Genomic DNA, 17,620 nt, shown 5'->3' with positions numbered 1-17,620 from the left:
AGGTAGACACAGGACAGGAGGGCAGCGGGAGAGTTTTCCCTGGCCCATTCTAGGTGGTGCCCCATGTCTCCTGTTCTCACAGCAAGAGGCTGGCCAGGCCCGTTTCTCCCACTGCTGTGAGCCCTCCCCTCCTCAGGGGGACGCAGAGCCGTGTCCTGGCTTCCTGAGGGCCATGCGGGGCATGAAGTCCTCCCTAGGCTGGGATGCAGGCCTGCCTGGCTTCCCTGTCCTGCACCAGGGATGGAGGCTGCTGCAGCTGCCGCATCTGCGTGCTTGTTGTCTCCAGTGTCCGTATTCAAGGACATTGTCCCCCCTTTTCCATTTATCTTAAGGGAGTTCCGAATGTGTGAGGCTTCTTATTGATGTTGGGGCCAATCTGGAAGCGCATGATTGCCATTTTGGGACCCCTCTGCACGTTGCCTGTGCCCGGGAGCATCTGGACTGTGTCAAAGTGCTGCTCAATGCAGGTGAGTGGGTGTTTACCTGCATGGGTGTTTACCTGAGTGGGTGTTTACCTGCATAGGTGTTTACCTGTGCAAGTGTTTACCTGTGCGGGTGTTTACCTGCGTGGGTGTTTACCTGCGTGAGTGTTTACTTGTGCGGGTGTTTACCTGAGTGGGTGTTTACCTGCGTGGGTGTTTATCTGCGTGGGTGTTTACCTGTATGGGTGTTACCTGCAGAGTGGGTATTTACGGATTTATATGAGAAGCTTGCCTGAATGGGTATATACTTGCAAGGCTGTTCACCTAAGCAGGTGTTTACTTGCAAGGGTATTTACCTGAACAGGTATTTACTGTGCCTAGCAGAGAGCTGGGTAGAGGAGTCAGAGGGACCAGGGTTGGAGGCTGGCTCTCCTACTTGCCAGCTGAGACCTCGGCCTCAGTTTATGTATCTGTAACACTGGAAGAATCTATGCTGCAGGTTGCTGGGAGAACTGGGGATATTTCCCCGGTGCCTGGTGTGTCCTAGTAGGTACTCAACAAATGCCAATGATTATTTCTAGAGATCACAGGCCACTGTCCCCACAGCTGCCTGGTGAGGTTGCTGCCTGAATCCAAGAGAGAAGGGGATGTAATGGGAAGTAGAGTCAGCAACATTTAGGAGAATATGGAGCATTTGGAATCCAGGCTGTTGTCAGGTGTTCGAAAAGACTCAGGATCGAGATTCCCAAGGAGGGAAAAAAATCAAAACCAAAAAGACCCAACCAATTGAGGATTAGGCTCAGGACCTGTCTATACCAAAAGTTTTAGCCAAAGTGCCTGTTGGCACAGGGTTTTTATCATTAACCCAACTTAATGTTGTTGAGGGAAAATTTAAGTTTCATCATCTCATCCAAATTCTGGGTGTGGTGTAGGATAAAAACAAAACTCTTCAGGGTGGCTGGGCACTGTGTCTCACAGCTGTAGTCTCAGCACTTTGGGAGGCTGAGGCGGGAAGATTGCTTGAGCCCAGGAGTTTGAGCCAGCCTGGGAGATATAGCAAGACCCCATCTCTTAACAACAAGAACAAACCTGTTCAGGAACAGGAAGATCATGAATCCCCCCCGATGACAGCTATTTGAGCTTAGTTATATGTAGTTTTCTGTTGGAGAATCTTATTCACTTTCATGTGCCACTTTTAAGTCTTCTTAGTGGAAAAGATTCATTTTGTATAGGAACAGTTGTTGGGGTACTTTTAATTTTTTATACACTGTATTAAAAATATCTCCATTGGAAGCAGGCGTAAGTATTTCCAGCCGAGCTGTCCTCTGGCAGCCGGATCTGTTTCTATGAACACAGGGCAGTGCATTCGTATCAAGCCGTTATGAGCTCAGTACACATGAGTTCCATTTTTACTTCAGTTCCGTTTGGTGTGGTTGTAGGGAAAGGGATCAACTTAGTGTTTAAAGCAAACATCCTTTCTGTATCAGTTAGGACTTCATGTCACTTGGATGCCTTTGCGAGTAACAGGAAGCCACTTCTACCTGGTAAACAATGGCGGGCATTTCTAGTTCAGGTGACTTCAGGGCTGAGACGCAGAGCAGGTTTAGGGGTGGCTGGACTGGAGGTTCCGTGGTGTCACCCAGTTTCTTTGAATGTTGCGATCCTGCTTTCCTCAGTGTTGGCTTTATCCTAAGCCTCCGGCTTCCCTGAGCAAGATCACGGGGCTGCAGTGGCTTCAGGCCTACACACCAGATGTTTCCCATTTTAAGCCTTCTGGAGACTCTTTCAGAGGAGTGGAAAATCCCTTTTCACACACGCCTCCCCAGTCCCTTTGCCCAAACTTTGCCAAATTCTGATGGGCTGAAGCCTGGGTCATTAGAACCAATTACTGTGGTCAGGGGAGAGGGACTGGACCAGGCGGGGCCCACGCTGGAGCTGAAGTCAGGTCTGCTCCCACCTCCACCACATTACCAGGTGGCAGCACAGTCGGGGGTGGGGGCTGGAAAGGAAGGAGCAGCTGTGATGCCCACTGTCGCCCTAAAGCGGGGTTCCCACAGCTCTCCCTGGGAGTTTGCATGCCCCCTGGGGAGTGGGGAAGCCTCCCCGCTGTGACTGTCGGTGTTGGCTCGATGCTGTGGGTGGTGTCCAGCCATCAGCTCCATGTGGGATTCCTGATTCACATCCTACTCTCTGGTGGTCTCCTCTAGTACCCCTTGTGAGAGCAGATGGATCATCATCTTCTTAGAAACCATTTTGTCATTGTCAAACATACAGAGAAGAGAGACACAACAGCACCCCCTACGTCCTCACAAACGGATTTTTTAAAAGTAATGATTCTGAACTTTTGGGGTCGGGTCACAGATCCTTTGGGAAACTGAAGGAAAGCCAGGGACTGTGTCTCCAGAAAAACAGAAGAGTGGAAAGCCCCTTTTCCCGCACCCCTCCCCAGTCCCTTTGCCCAAACTTTGCCAAATTCTGATTGGCTCAAACCTGGGTCATTTGAACCAGTTACTGTGGAGAGGGGAGAGGGATTGAACCAGTCGGAGCCCACATGATTGCAGGTGCTTTCGTGTGCGGTTTGAGAGCTGAACTGTGAGGCAGCCACGTTGCACCCCAGAGGGGACGTAGAGACCGTTGTGCTTGTTCTTTGTAGGCGGTGAGGCGAGTCCAGGAACCAGATTGTATTTGCAAAGGAGGAGGGCTGGGGAGGGTGAAAGTCCGGTTATGATGGTGAAGTAATTTTTAATCTGATGGCTGGCAGTGAATAGTGAACTCTGCCAGGAGTGTTCAGAAGCCGCTCCCTAAGGACGGTCCTGCCTCCACCTTTGTTCTTAGCACTGGTCCTGGCACAATTAAAAAAATTTTTTTTTAATTGTTTAATTTTTAAAAAAAGTTTCAATTATAAATTTTTAAAATTTAATTGCCATTATTATTTCTTTTTATTTCTCTTGTTGCAGCAAGCACCTACTGAGCTATTTGTGTTTATGTTCCAGGATTGTGCCAGTCCTGGTGTGCTAAGGTCTTAGAAGGTCCCTTCACATCGCTGGCCATGGGTTCTCTGAATCCACTTTCATCCTATTTGGCGTTGAAAGCAGGATTTTGGTAATGAGCCTATGCTGACCCCTTTTCTCTAAAGCATGAAGTTCAGAGCTTTTAGTTCCCTGGTTGTTTCCTGGCTCCCTGTTTTTGTCTTTGGCTCTCTCTGTCTCAGTCTTTCTCTTGTCTCTCAGTTCAAGGAATGTTACCATCCTTGCTTCACACACAGTTACTTTCTTTCCCTTTCCCACCCTCTCTCTTCCTTCTTTCCTCTGTATCTGTTTCCTTCTTTCTTTTTTTTTTTTTTTTTTGAGACGGAGTCTCGTTCTGTCACCCAGGCCGGAGTGCAGTGGTGTGATCTCCACTCACTGCAGCCTCCGACTGCCGGGTTCAAGCGATTCTCATGCCTCAGCCTCCTAAGTAGCTGGGATTATAGATGTGCACCACCACACCCAGCTAATTTTTGGATTTTTAGTAGAGATGAGGTTTCACCATATTGCCTGGGCTGGTCTTGAACTCCTGACCTCAGGTGATCTGCCTGCCTCAGGCTGCCGAAGTGTGGAGATTACAGGCATGAGCCACCGTGCCTGGTCCTGTTTTCTTCTTTCTAACGAGTACCTGTATGTGTTCTCTCTCTCACTATGGGCCTCACTCTGTCATCCAGGCTGGAGTGCAGTGGTACAATCACGGCTTGCTGCAGCCTCAACCTCCTGGGCTCCAGCGATCCTCCTACCTCAGCCTCCAGAGTAGGTGGGACCACAGGTGTGTGCCATCACGCCGGGATAATTTTTAAAGTTTTTTTGTAGAACTAGGGTCTCACTATGTTGCCCAGGCTGGTCTCAATTTCCTGGGCCCAAGAGATCCGCCCGCCTCAGCTTCCCAAAGTGCTAAGATTACAGGCGTGAGCCCTGCACCTGACCGAGGCACATATTTTTAATGGACATAGTTGTTCAGATTTCATCTCTCTCTTCTTTGCTCACTCAGTGCTATACTTTCAGGATCCATCCAAGTTGCCGCCTGCACCCCTGGCCTGGTGTTTCCTTTCAATCCCTTATTCACAATTTCATTTCCTTCCTTATTCACCTTCCTTCCCTTCCATGCAATCAAATGATGCCAAACACGCATTTTGAAAAGATGTACATTGGGAAGGCCGCCTCTCTGCAAGAGCCCCTGGCCAAGGCCTCGTGTGTGGAGCACAACAGGGAGCATGATTTTTAGAGCTCTTTCCAGCCATGGTTTTCTCCCTGATCGTGAGAGTAGCTGTGCCTCTCTTGGGCCTCTTTCTCTGTTTGTTTTTTTTTTTGCTTTTGTTAAAATAGAGACCATCTCTTTCTCTCCCAATTGGCAAGAATATTGCCAGAATTAATGACATGAGAGAAAGCTACTTGAACTGTAGATTCTGTGGATGGTACAATTTGTTCTTCATTACAAGTGTACGTTTAGTGTTAAAATGTACTTTGTATTATGATTGCAACATTACACTGGAGGAAAACCCCTCGTGTGAAACGGAGGTTGAATTGTGGGGAAAATATTTCTTTAATCTATTGCTTTTAAATATTATTATTATTATTATTATTATTATTGCAGTACATTTCTGCCAAATTCAGGACATAGGTAATTTAGCATTTTTCCTGGCTGAGAGATCCTTTTCCTGTCCTAACTTCTGAGTTTTGGCTGCGGGAAGCGGAAAGAACTTTCTTTACTTATGTCATCACTTTGGAGGGCTGGATCACTCCACAAATGCTGTTATGAGCATAGTTCTTATCTGCTTTTAGGGGATTCAAATATTTTAAAGCAGAAAGCAGGATTTTTCAGATAGTTTTTGAGCAGAGGAACTAGAAAATGGAATAGCATTCCACCTCTCAACTCCTCTTTTGACCCTCTGAAATTGTCGGTAAGTGATGGCGTGCTAGTGGTCTGATTGTTTTAAAATCCCACTTTTGATAATATTTTACAGTTGTGGTTTGAATCTGTCATTTGGCGGATTATTTTACTAATGCTGGGCGATTTGCTTGACTTCTTTAAAATACTTCTCTTTCATTTGTTTTCTCTTATAACCTCCTTTGTTACTTGAGAAACAGACTTCGAAGAAAATGGCATTTTCTTTCAAAAGAATTCTGAAACCCTGTGGGATTCCATCGTATTGGATTAGTGATGGCTGTGCCCTAAGAATGATGTGTTACAAAAATCAGATTTTTATCAAAATCTTTTTTTAGTGCATTGAAAAATGCCATATTTGACCAGGTGTGGTGGCTCATGCCTGTAGCCAGGAGTTCCAGAGCAACCTGGCCAACAGGGCGAAACCCCGTCTCTACAAAAAATAGAAAAATTAGCTGGGCATGGTGGTGTATCTGTAATCCCAGCAACTCGGGAGGTTGAGGCAGGAGAATCGCTTGAACCCTGGAGGTTGCAGTGAACCGAGATTGTGTCACTGCACTCCAGCCTGGGCGACAGAGTGAGACTCTGTCTCAAAAAAACAAAAAACAAAAAACAAAACCAGCCGTATTTAGCTACTAATTCTTGGCATCTTTCTGAATGTCTACTCTTTAAAAAAAAAAAATTTTTTTTTTTTTTTTTTTTTACTTTTAATCAGCTTGATGAATGCCTGCTCTTATCGTGAGAAAGTTGAGGAGTGCAGAGCTAAATCTCTTCTCTGAATTGCCTACCGATTTGGGTACATTATCTGTTTTCCTTTTGTAAAAGAATATGCATTGTTAAGGAGCATTCATTCTTTCATTCAACCAGTATTTCTGGAGCCTCTGTCCTGCGCCCACAAGAGGAAGAAGTAGTGTGTGTCTGTGCTCGAGGCCAGGTGGGAGTGCTTGAGTAGCTCTGGTTTGAGCTTCCAGAAATCTCAGGACCCCTGAAGGCAGATTGACAGGGCATTAGAACGCTTGTTTAACTCAGGACGTTTTTCATTTTGTTTTTCTTCTTTTCGGTTCTGTTTCCAGTTATTTCTTTATGATTGCTGCCTACCTTGATCTCTCTTCTCATGAGGGGGGACAAGGAGTAATTCCTGCTTTTGGATGTGAAAAATAGTTTTGAAAGCTACGGTAGCGTCTGTCCTGGTTTTGTCTTCTGGGTGGGGATTGCTTCTGCCGCCGTGCTGTGTGAAGAAACGGATGTGATTGTCCCCCTGACTTCAGCTTCTCTTCTTGGTGAAATCTCTTCTGCACTCTTGACCTCCAGGGGCCAACGTGAACGCGGCAAAGCTTCATGAGACGGCCCTTCACCACGCGGCCAAGGTCAAGAATGTTGACCTCATCGAGATGCTTATCGAGTTTGGCGGCAACATCTATGCCCGGGACAACCGTGGGAAGAAGCCGTCTGACTACACGTGGAGCAGCAGCGCTCCCGCCAAGTGCCTGGAGTACTACGAAAGTGAGGCGCCCCACCGAGCCCGCCCTATCCCCTCCAGCCTTCAGCCTGGACCCCTGATATGCCGGCTCCCTGCGGGCTTCCATTGAGAGCTAGGCTGTTCGTCGTGGCTCCTGTCCTCTGCACTAGGACAGACCCTTAGGCACTTTGCGGGGGCTGTTTGTGCTGCTGCCCCAGCTCTCCCTGGGTTCCCTGTGGCCTGTGGCCTGGAGCAGCAGAAGCTGTGGCTGACACCTGCTCAGGAACCAGACCTGTGCCTCCTGTGCCGGACATTTGACAGATGAGCCTCCTAGCTGCAGATATAGTTGTTTGATGACAAATTTGGGTGCTGAAATATAATGCCGTGGCTCGAGAAACCAAAACCATGGTTTTGAAAAGGTGCGGTGGCTCACACCTATAATCCTAGCACTTTGGGAGGCTGAGGCGGGCAGATCACCTGAGTTCAGCAGTTTCAGACCAGCCTGGCCAACTTGGTGAAACCCTGTCTCTACTAAAAATATAAAAATTAGGCGGGCATGGTAGTGGGTGCCTGTAGTCCCAGCTACTTGGGAGGTTGAGGCAGGTGAATTGCTTGAATGCAGGAGGTGGAGGTTGCAGTGAGCCAAGATTGTGCCATTGCACTCCAGCCTGGGCGACAGAGCGAGACTCTGTCTCAGAACAAAAAACAAAAAACCTTAAAACCAAACAAACCCCCAAACCCCACAAAAGGCAATCCCAGTGGACATCACGCCCCGAATTTCATTTCCTGGGCTCCTTTCCTCGGGTTCCTGGCTGTCCTTCCAGAGGAGGCCTGCAGGACACATCCCGGTTCCAGGGGAAAGGGAGGCATTTTCGATTCTGTCTGAGTTTGTATTCGGTTGCAGGTGTTGTGCTCCTTCCTGAAATTAACCTCATGTCCTTCCTTGTTCCCTTTTTCAGAGACACCTCTGACTCTGTCGCAACTCTGCAGGGTGAGCTTGAGGAAGGCCACTGGCGTCCGAGGGCTGGAGAAGATCGCCAAGTTAAACATCCCACCCCGGCTCATTGATTACCTCTCCTACAACTGAGTTGCATGCGGGGTCCGGGCCATGACTGCCCCCGTTGTGCCCAGCATTGCCCGGGTGAGGACTCTGCCTGTTCCTCTGAAGCAGCGTGATTGCTGTAGATAGAACAACGCTCCTTCGAGTCCCTTCCTGCAATGCTGTGTAGGCTTCTCTTCTGCATCCTGGATAATGTTTCCAAGGTGTTGGGAAGGCCTGCGTCTCAGGTCACAATTGTGGGTGTGACCCTGCGCTGTTCTACGGAACCTACCTCCTCACTGGGCGTGGGCCAGTTTTCCTCTTTTATGGGCCATCCTCAAGCACAGAGGAGGCTGGCAGAGCTGGGGACTCAGGGCATTGTTGCTAGTTCCCACTCGCCTGGGCAGCCGGCCACAGATGCACAGGTCCCAGGTGCAGGCCGCCACCTCCGGGTCGGCACCAGGACTGCCCTCGGTGCTCATAGGAATGGCTGGGCCCACGGAAGGTCGGCCTCGGATGTGGCCTGGGACCGCGGCTCTGCTGGCTGCTGTGTGGATGCTCTTCCTGGAGCACTTTCCAAAGCATCCCCCATCCCGGCACCTGGGCGCGTCCGTCACTCAGGGGCTTTCTATGGTGTTTGTAGGGGAAGGCCCTAGCTTTGTATACCCCACAAGGAGCACTGAGTTTCTTAGGAAATTCGTCTTCAGTATTAGGTCTTGAACTCTTGTAAAAAGTTTATGTGTAGGATAAAAACCTTTTAGAGGACACGTAGGCGGTACCCCTAAGGTTCTGCTAATGAGCCATTCAGACCGATAGCAGTGTGAAGGTGCGTCAAGGTGTATATTCTCGTGGCTCGGCATTCTCAGTGCACAGGGCCGTTTGGAGACTCGGTGGGAATTGTTTTTCATCTGTTTCTATGGTTGTCAAACGAATTCTTCACCCACCCTGCAGTTTGTGAACTCCTTGAAGCTATCAAATTAGTACGAGAGGCTGCCCACACCCAGGAGGCACCATCACCCACTTATTATTTGGTTCTGCGGATACTCATGGAACATCGATCACATCCAGCATTGTCCTAGTGCTTTGAGTTGGACGGGAATGGGACTCTGCAGCCAAGGCGGGATAAGAAAATCTTACAATCCCGTCCTGCAGTGATAGAAACAGGTCGTTCTGCATTATAAGCCATTGGTGGAGCATTCGGTAGCCTATTCAGACTGCGTGGGCCGGCCTAGGAGTCTTTGTCTTCATACATTTTAAGAACCCCTTTGCATGATTAGTTCAGGGATGTGTGGGTTTCTGGGGCAATGGAGAACGGATCAGGCCTGTCCTGGAGACAGTGTGCCCAGAAAAGGGAACGTGGTACTCACTGGATGCACCCAGGCCGGCCCGAACCTCCCACCACAGACAGTGCGGGACAGAGTGAGCCTGAGCCGCCCAAGGCGATGCCCTTTGTGCTGTACGACTGGAGGCCTCTCCACGTGGGTACTTGGGGGTGGAGCCACAAATCTGGCGAAAAGCTTCACACTGGCCGCCGTGGGGTTTCTCTTCTCCAGCGTTCCAGCCGTTGTCATGGCGAGTCTTCGTCTTAAACTGAGAAGAAGAGCATTCCTGTTTGATCACCGCCTTAGCTACCAGTTCTGGATCAGTCAGTGTTTCTGCATGGAATAACAACCATTAAAAAACAAGTATTAGGCTCTGCCCTTTCATCTTTGTAAGCGATTCTTGCCTCTAGCAATGACGTCTGGTGATGTCTCACAGTAGAGCACTTAGCGCAGCATCAGGTCCCCACGGCCGTTGCTCAATAAAAGTGGTGGAATAAAGTGCATCCCTGTCTTCACACGACCCTTTTCTTATGGGGCGGAAACACCAAGATGGGCGCATCCTGTGTGGATGGAGAGGGGTGGCTCTCGTCTTGCCATGTCCCGGGTGGGTTGGCAGCGCTGTGCTTGCCAGGGAGCCACACCTTGCCATCTCTTCCCCAGGTCTCCTGGGGCCGACTTCAGCAACCCCGTTATGTAGACTTTTCTTGGGGGAGACAGACGCTGTTCACGGGACCTGGTGACTGGGATTTTGGATCCTCCCCCACCCTTACGCAGGACTGTGACTGTAGACAGGTTTGTCTGCTTCTCTACTCTGAGTTGTTCTGGAAAGCTGCAAAACCGGGATAACGGGTCAGACTTGGAGCACTGAAGGGGTCTTGATGACCAACCACTGAGCCAAACCCCTCACCTCAGGGTGACAAGATGGGTCCCCACGTGCCTCAGGTTTTTTTTATTTTTATTTTTTTTGAGATGGAGTCTCGCTCTGTCGCCCAGGCTGGAGTGCAGTGGCGCGATCTCGGCTCAATGCAAGCTCCATCTCCCAGGTTCACGCCATTCTCCTGCCTCAGCCTCCTGAGTAGCTGGGACTACAGGTGCCTGCCACCAGGCCCGGCTAATTTTTTTTTTTTTCTGTATTTTTAGTAGAGACAGGGTTTCACCATGTTAGCCAGGATGGTCTCGATTTCCTGACCTCGTGATTCACCCGTCTTGGCTTCCTAAAGTGCTGGGATTACAGGTGTGAGCCACCACGCCCGGCCGCCTCAGATTTTTATGAGGTTGAAATTAAATGATTGAAAGATGCCTTGGCTGGGTGGGGTGGCTTACGTCTGTAATCTCAGAAATTTGGGGAGCCAAGGTAGGCGGATCACTTGAGGCCAGGAGTTTGAGATCAGCCTGGCCAAGATGGTGAAACCCTGTCTCTACTAAAAATACAAAAATAAGCCAGGCGTGGGGGTGCACGCTTGTAATCCCAGCTACTCAGCAGGCCGAGGCAGGAGAATCACTTGAACTTGGAGACGGAGGTTGCAGTGGGCTGAGATCACACCACTGCACTCCAGCCTGGGAGGCAGAGTGAGACTCTGTCCCCACAAAAAAGAAAAAAAAAAGATGCCTTGAAAAACATAAAGTGGTCCCTAACTATGAAAGTGACATCGACTGTTGTGTGGTTTTGTTGATATCTGTAGGTCTTGCAGCTGTGTGAACTATTCCCACTTTAAGACCATACCATCTATTTCAGGAGTCTGGCAGTCATAAGACTTCTCAGTTTACATTTTGAAATGCAGTGTGCAGTGGACAGATTTGGAGCAGACATCTGCAACATATATAACAAGTAATTGGCAAGCAAAATATATCAAGATCTTATTATAGATCATTAAGAAAATGGGCCAGGTGCTATGGCTTATACCTGTCATCCTAGCACTTGGGGAGGCTAAGGCAGGAGGATTGAGCTTAGGAGTTTGAGACAAGCTTGGGCAGCCTAATGAGACCCCATTTCTACAAAAAAAGAAAAAGATAACCTAATAGAAAAAAACTCTAATGAGACCCCATTTCTACACACACAAAAAAGATAACCTAATGGAAAAAAACCGGGCAAAGAATAAGAACAGGGCTTTATAAAAGAGGGATCTTGAAATGTCCACTCACAGGAAAGGATGCTCCGAAGTGATCAGGGAAATTCAAATGAATGTTTAATTCAGCAAAGTGATTAGCACTGAATACCGCCATGGAGACAGTCGTTGAAAGGCCTGAGTTTCACAGTGTTGATGGGTGAGCCATATGGGCAAATGGAAATGCACAGGCTGCCTGTGGGGACTACACTGATGATGGGTCTGTTTTGGAGAGCTATTGGCTGATACTAATGCAATTAAAAACGTGCGTAACCCTTGTCCCTAGTAATTCTACTTTATATAAATATACCCTAAAGAAACTGTCGGGGCCAGGCGCGGTGGCTCAAGCCTGTAATCCCAGCACTTTGGGAGGCTGAGACGGGCGGATCACGAGGTCAGGAGATTGAGACCATCTGGCCAACATGGTGAAACCCCATCTCTACTAAAAAACAAAAAACTAGGCGAGCGAAGTGGTGGGCGCCTGTAGTCCCAGCTACTCGGGAGGCTGAGGCAGGAGAATGGCGTGAACCCGGGAGGCGGAGCTTGCAGTGAGCTGAGATCTGGCCACTGCACTCCAGCCTGGGCGACAGAGCGAGACTCCGTCTCAAAAAACAAAACAAAACAAAAAAACTCTCATGCAGTGTCACAAGGAGACATGTATGAGGTTGTTTACTGCAGCAATACCTGTAATAGTGAAAGACCCCACCAGTAAGGAATAAGATGTAGAATATCATATACATCTTATATATCATACCTACACTCGATAAAAGTTAAGTTGGATTAGAATTACATGTTTTAACACAAATAGATCTAAAAATTGTGATGGTCAATCAAACAATTGCCAAACCTTTTCTGTGTATGGTATGAATCAATTTGTATGATTTTTTTTAAAAAGCTCATCTAAGAATTCATATGTATGCAGTAAATACATAAAATCATGGAAACCATACACTGGTGTCATGGGGATACCTGTGGCTTGGGGATAGGAACACAGGGAACTTCAGCTCTGTTGTATGCCATTTCTTTAAAAATGATATTGGCCTGTAATCCCGGCACTTTGGGAGGCTAAGGCGGGAGGATTGCTTGAGCTCAGAAGTTCGAGACCAGCCTCAGCAACAAAGTGAGACACCATCTGTAAAAAAAAAAAAAAAAAAAGGAAATGATATGAAGCACATGATAGAATACTATTTGCTTATGTTGGGGGGGTGGGGCAAATAGAAATATGGGTGTTACTCTCCATGTGTTTTGATGTTTAATTTTTTCTTAATAAAAATTGAATGCATAGAGGAGCAACGAAGGGCAAAAATGTGTAACCATTATAAACTGGGTTCTGCTTAAAAACACCTTTCAGTTTCCTGTTGGCCACAAGGGCATGGTTTTGGTTATAGGAGCTTGTATTCCACAGTGGGTGTTGACACCTTTTTTGGAACTACACTGTCAGATAAACTAGATATGCAAAGTCCTAGGTCCTGATGTTGGTGTCACAGAGCCGACCCTCATCTCCTCTGCAGGAAAGTGCTGGATAAAATGCGTTTCACTGATTAGCCTTGCCTGCGCTGGCATGGCTCGCTCCCTAGACGATGGTGGGTCTTCTAGGTCTGGCTCTGGACAAAGTCCCTGGCATCAAACCCTCCCCTTTGGAGAGATCATAATTGAGGGACCATTTCACAGTAAGAAAATGCAGCTGCACCCTCTGTCCTCAGCCCTTGGAGCCGGGGTGCTGCCCACCTTCTGCAGGTGTGAGGCGTCGGGAGGTGAGGGAGACAGCAAGAGACCCCAGTGGCGTCCCCAGTGTGATCTCTTGCTCAGCTCTGGGCTCCCCATGGTCTTCCAGGGAGGGAGTAGAATCTCGTCTACTCCTGGACCACAGCAATGTTCCCTGTGCTATCCCATCCGTGCTACTAGGTGACTCTGCAGAGAGTTCTGAAGTCATTTGGGATGAAAAGAATGCCTTTGCCTGTCCATTTCATCCCCTGGGCCACTTTGTTAAACTGCTCGTGCTTTCTCTCCAGCGGGCGACACCTGTTTCTTCTAGGCAGTTGAGTTCCTTTATTCAGAAAAATGAGCGTAAGACTGGCTCTGAGAGCAAAGCTGGGCTGCTTGCTCATCTTTCGAGCAGCTGTGCTGTGGAGAGATGAAGGTGGGGTGCACAGGGCCCTGGCAGGGGCTGTGTCCCCTGTAGTGGCTAAGAAAATATTTCCAGACCCTGGAGTCTTTGCCTTTTCTCTTTTCTCCACATTGGCACCACACGGTATTGACAGTGAGGCCTTAGTGATTTTGGCATGACGGTCTTGTGATCTCTCACAAGTTGAATGAAAAGATGTCTTAAATTGGTCCCATCTAAAGAGTGCCTCCTTTTTCTCCAAACCACAAATAAAGACAGAAAAGATGGATGATAGGCCTGTCTGCCTGTGTCTGTCTCTCTCTCTCTCACGCACATGTGTACACATTTATTTGTTCAAATACAATTTCACTCTAGCATCTGGCCTCCAGGTGTCCGGTTCTTGTGCACAGGGACTTCTCGGCTGGGGAGAATGTGCCACTGAATGCTGAGCCAGGACGTGCACTTAGCTTCACCATCTGCACACTGAGTGATCAACAAAGAAAAGTCCCTCTGTTTTTGGTGTGAATCCAAATGCTGAAGCTCATTCCGCTGTGCTGGGGACAGAGGGCTGGGACCAGAGGAGAAGCAGGTATGTCCTCTTGCTCCTTGGGCCTCTTCCCCATCCATCCAAGCCCACCCATCTTCTTCTTTCCTTTTTTTTTTTTTTTACCGGTTGTTCTATTTTAAGTTCTCTGCTGGGCACTAAGGATATGAAAACACAGAAAAGCAAATCTTGGCCCCGAGAATCTGAGTCTGTTTCTCAGGGAGCAGGTACAGGAACAGATGTTGCACCTCGTCATGTGGTGAGCTGGGGGATGCTGTGGTCTGACTGTCTGTGTCTCCCCAGATTCCTGTGTTCAAATCCCCACCCCCACAGTGATGGTATTAGGATGTGGAGCCTCTGGGTGCTGATTAGCTTATGAGGACAGAGCTCTCTTGAAAGGGACCAGTGCCCTTAGAAAAGAGGTGCCAGGCCTGGCGTGCTGGCTCACTCCTGTAATCCCAGCACTTTGGGAGGCCAAGGTGGGTGGATCACTTGATGTCAGGAGTTCGAGACCAGTCTGACCAACATGGTGAAACCCCATCTCTACTAAAAATACAAAATTAGCCAAGCATGGTGGCGGGCGCCTGTAATCCCAGCTACTTGGGAGACTGGGGCAGGAGAATCGCTTGAAGCTGGGAGGCAGAGGTTGAGGTGAGCTGATATCGTGCCGCTGCACTCCAGCCTGCACAACAAGAGTGAAACTCTGTCTCAAAAAAAAAAAAAAAAAAAGGTGCCAGAGAGCTGGCTTGCCCCTTCAGGCAGACGAGGACACAGAAAGAAGGTGCTGTCTGTGAAGAAGAGAGCTGCTGTCACCGGGCACTGATCCTGGGCTTCCCAGCCTCTAGAACTAGAAATAGACTTCCGTTGTTTGTTTGAAAACCACCAGTGTTTAGGTTTTGTTTTCTTTTATTTGAGCCAGGGTCTTGCTCTGTTGTGCAGGCTGGAGTGCAGTGGCGTGATCTCAATCTCCTAGCTGAGGCAATCCTCCCACGTCAGCCTCCTGAGTAGCTGGGACTACAGACGTGTGCCACCACATCTGTCTAATGTTTTAATTTTTGTAGAGACAGGGTCTCATTATGTTGCCCAGGCTGGTCTTAGGCTCAAGGGTTCCTCCCTCCTGAGCCTCCCGAAGTGTTGAGATTGCAGGCATGAGCCACTGTGCCCAGCCATATAGAATTTGTTTTAGCCACCCCAGCAGACCAGGACAAGGCATGAGCAAATAAGAAAGGAACAACTGACTCTTAACTCCGCCAAGGACACTGGAGAAGACGGAAGAGGGATGACTGCTGACCTGCTAAAGTCTTGGATCAATAGTCAATTACGTAGCATAAAGAACAACTTCATTTTGATTCCCATGGTGCTCTGTGGTTTACAAAGCTTTATAACGACTTCGATTAATGGCAGCACTCTTCCGGGGTGAGGATGAAGAAACAGAAGATCTGTTGGTATGACTTTTTTTCCCTTCATACTTTTTCTAGCAGCCACGAAAACGAGAGTGAGACTTAATTCCTTGGAATTTTACATGTATAACAGGGCTTACTGTAATCCTTCTTATGCTTATGATTTTCAAAGACCTGGGAGAGACTTTGATCATAAAAGGCAAGATTTGGCCAGCCGGAGAGCGTGGGATTTTGCCTACGAGCCTCTGGGAATCTGTGGGCAGCAGAACAGAAATAGGTCATTTATAAAACTTAAACTTAACTAAGCCATAGGAAAAAAATCCACCACAAGCTAACTTCAAAGAGTCCAATTGTCAGGTTTTTTTTCTGCTTCTTTGCTGTCAGAGGGGTCCCTTGCTGCTTCTAAAATATCATGGAGTATAAACTTGTATTCAAGAAATACAGATAAGATACGATTTAGGTGCAGTTTTGGTTAAATACGGCATTGATGAGAGCAGTATTACTCAAGAGGCCGGGTGCTACTGAGTTCCCACATCCAGCCCCCAACCTGTGCTTGCCCCACCAACCAGTGGCTCCCACACCCAGCAGGCTGAATCTAAAACTGGCCTGGTCTATAATGCCCTTCCTCAGATGATCTGACAGCCCATGGATTAATTCTGTGTCCCTTTCAAACAGGGCAACAGAATTGCCAAGACTTGATAAAGCCCAATAATATTTCTAGTAACAAGTAAACTGAGAGCCTGGTTGGGCGCTGGTTCTTATTTTGTGTTGGGCTCCCAGGCCAGCCTGTGACAGTGTGTTCCTTTGCATTCAACAAACGTTCACCGCCAGGCTTCCTAAGCTGGAGTCCCTGGGTGTGTGCTTTGCAGACCTTGGCTGTAGAGTATCTCATTGGTCTTTCTCTCTGGCACCTCTTGTTATGCCTCCAGCTGCAGCCGAGTGTCAGGACCTTGGTCACCGAGTGCTATGATTGCAGGCACTCTGTGCTGACAGGTGACCTGGTTGCCTCAGACCAGGTGTGACTCATTATTTTCCTCCTGACGTTCCAAGCACTGAAGTAAATGATTGATGGAGGGGAAGTCCAAAGTGTCAGAGAAGCTCTCTCTTAGCCGTGAATAACAAGCTACCTTGAACTGGTGTTTCCTTTGCGTATTTTGTTTCTAAGCAAATCGAGGTCCGGGTAGAGTTTTGCCCTTGAGCAGCTTCATGAGGTCAAGGAGGGGTGCTCGCTCCACTCTGCACGGAAACACTGAGAGTGCGATGAAAATACAACCAGAGAGAATGTCCTCCCCACCAGAAGGTCGCCTTGAGACAGGCCTCCACGCATCATCGCCGACCTCACACAGTGATACGTCTGCGTGCTGAGGAGGAATTCCATACAAGGGTGGGGACAGTTTCTCTCCCTCTTTGGACATGCCAGACTGAGTCCTTGGCAGTACTCTGTTTTCCCGGGAGGCCCTTTTGCCCAAACTGGGACTTCTGGTTCCCTTAGGAAATCAGAATGTTCCCCTGGGCTTGTGGCATGCTCCCAGGTGGACACTCCTCTGGGAGGGCAGCTGTCTGGGATAGGATCATTTCACAGGACCGCAAGAAGTTACAGGAGGAGCTTGGACCCAAATCCTGCCCAGTGCAGTCAGGAAACACGGCTGTGAGAGTGTTCCCTGCAAGACCAGAGATGATGGCTTTAATATTACCTCTCTCTCTTTCTCTCTCATCTATCATCATCTATTCCTTCTCTCTATTATCTATCGTCCCTCTATCTTCCTATCCATCCGTCAGTCATCTATCTATTCATTTGTCTATCCATCCATTGATTATCTATTATCTATCATCTGTCAATTTTTCTGTAGAGACAGGGCCTCACTATCTTGCCCAGGCTGGAGTGCAGTGGCTATTTACAGGAGTGATCCCACTAGGGATCATCATGGGTGTTTAGACTTGCTCCATTTCCAATATGGGCTGGTTCACCCCGTCCTAGGCAACCTGGCGGTCCCTTGATCCCGTGAGGTCACCATATGGATGCCGAACTTAGTGTGGACCCCTGATCTGCATGGTGTAACACAGCCTAGAACTTCTGGACTCAAGCGATCCTCTTGCCTCAGCCTCCTGAGTAGCTGGTGTTACAGGTGTGTGCCACTGGCTATCTATCTGTCTGTCAATCATCTATTTATCAGTTTATTATCTATCTATTGATCTATCATCAATCATCTGTATATCTATCATCAATCAATCAATCAGTATATCTGTCTCTTGAGCTATCATTCATCTATTGATCTATCATTGATCTATTATTTAATGGGCATGCACTGAA

General features: G+C 48.2%; 2 protein-coding genes across 5 annotated transcripts in view; both read left to right on the top strand.

The window, feature by feature from the left end:
• Window positions 1-9,659, top strand: part of ASB13 (ankyrin repeat and SOCS box containing 13) — a 29,598-nt gene extending 19,939 nt beyond the window's left edge. For 2 of the 4 annotated variants that reach the window (XM_001104985.5, XM_077945665.1), the window contains exons 4-6: window positions 333-467; window positions 6,648-6,839; window positions 7,755-9,659. In XM_001104985.5, coding sequence (XP_001104985.4) covers window positions 333-467; window positions 6,648-6,839; window positions 7,755-7,882 — 455 coding nt within the window. In that variant the 3' untranslated portion in view covers window positions 7,883-9,659. Of the gene's footprint in view, window positions 1-332; window positions 468-3,415; window positions 3,525-5,233; window positions 5,353-6,647; window positions 6,840-7,754 lie in introns of all 4 variants that reach the window. The other 2 variants (XR_013397903.1, XR_013397904.1) reach the window with 2 other exon arrangements.
• LOC144331062 (uncharacterized) lies at window positions 8,014-9,659 on the top strand. Its single transcript, XM_077945666.1, has one exon. The coding sequence runs from the start codon at window positions 8,014-8,016 to the stop codon at window positions 8,488-8,490; it is 477 nt and encodes a 158-aa protein (XP_077801792.1). The 3' UTR covers window positions 8,491-9,659.
• Window positions 9,660-17,620: the final 7,961 nt, after the last annotated feature.

Source organism: Macaca mulatta, chromosome 9 (assembly GCF_049350105.2).
Source record: "Macaca mulatta isolate MMU2019108-1 chromosome 9, T2T-MMU8v2.0, whole genome shotgun sequence".
Lineage (NCBI taxonomy): Eukaryota > Metazoa > Chordata > Mammalia > Primates > Cercopithecidae > Macaca > Macaca mulatta.
The sequence above is the reverse complement of the archived record's forward strand: the minus strand, read 5'-3'. Positions and strand labels throughout refer to the sequence as shown.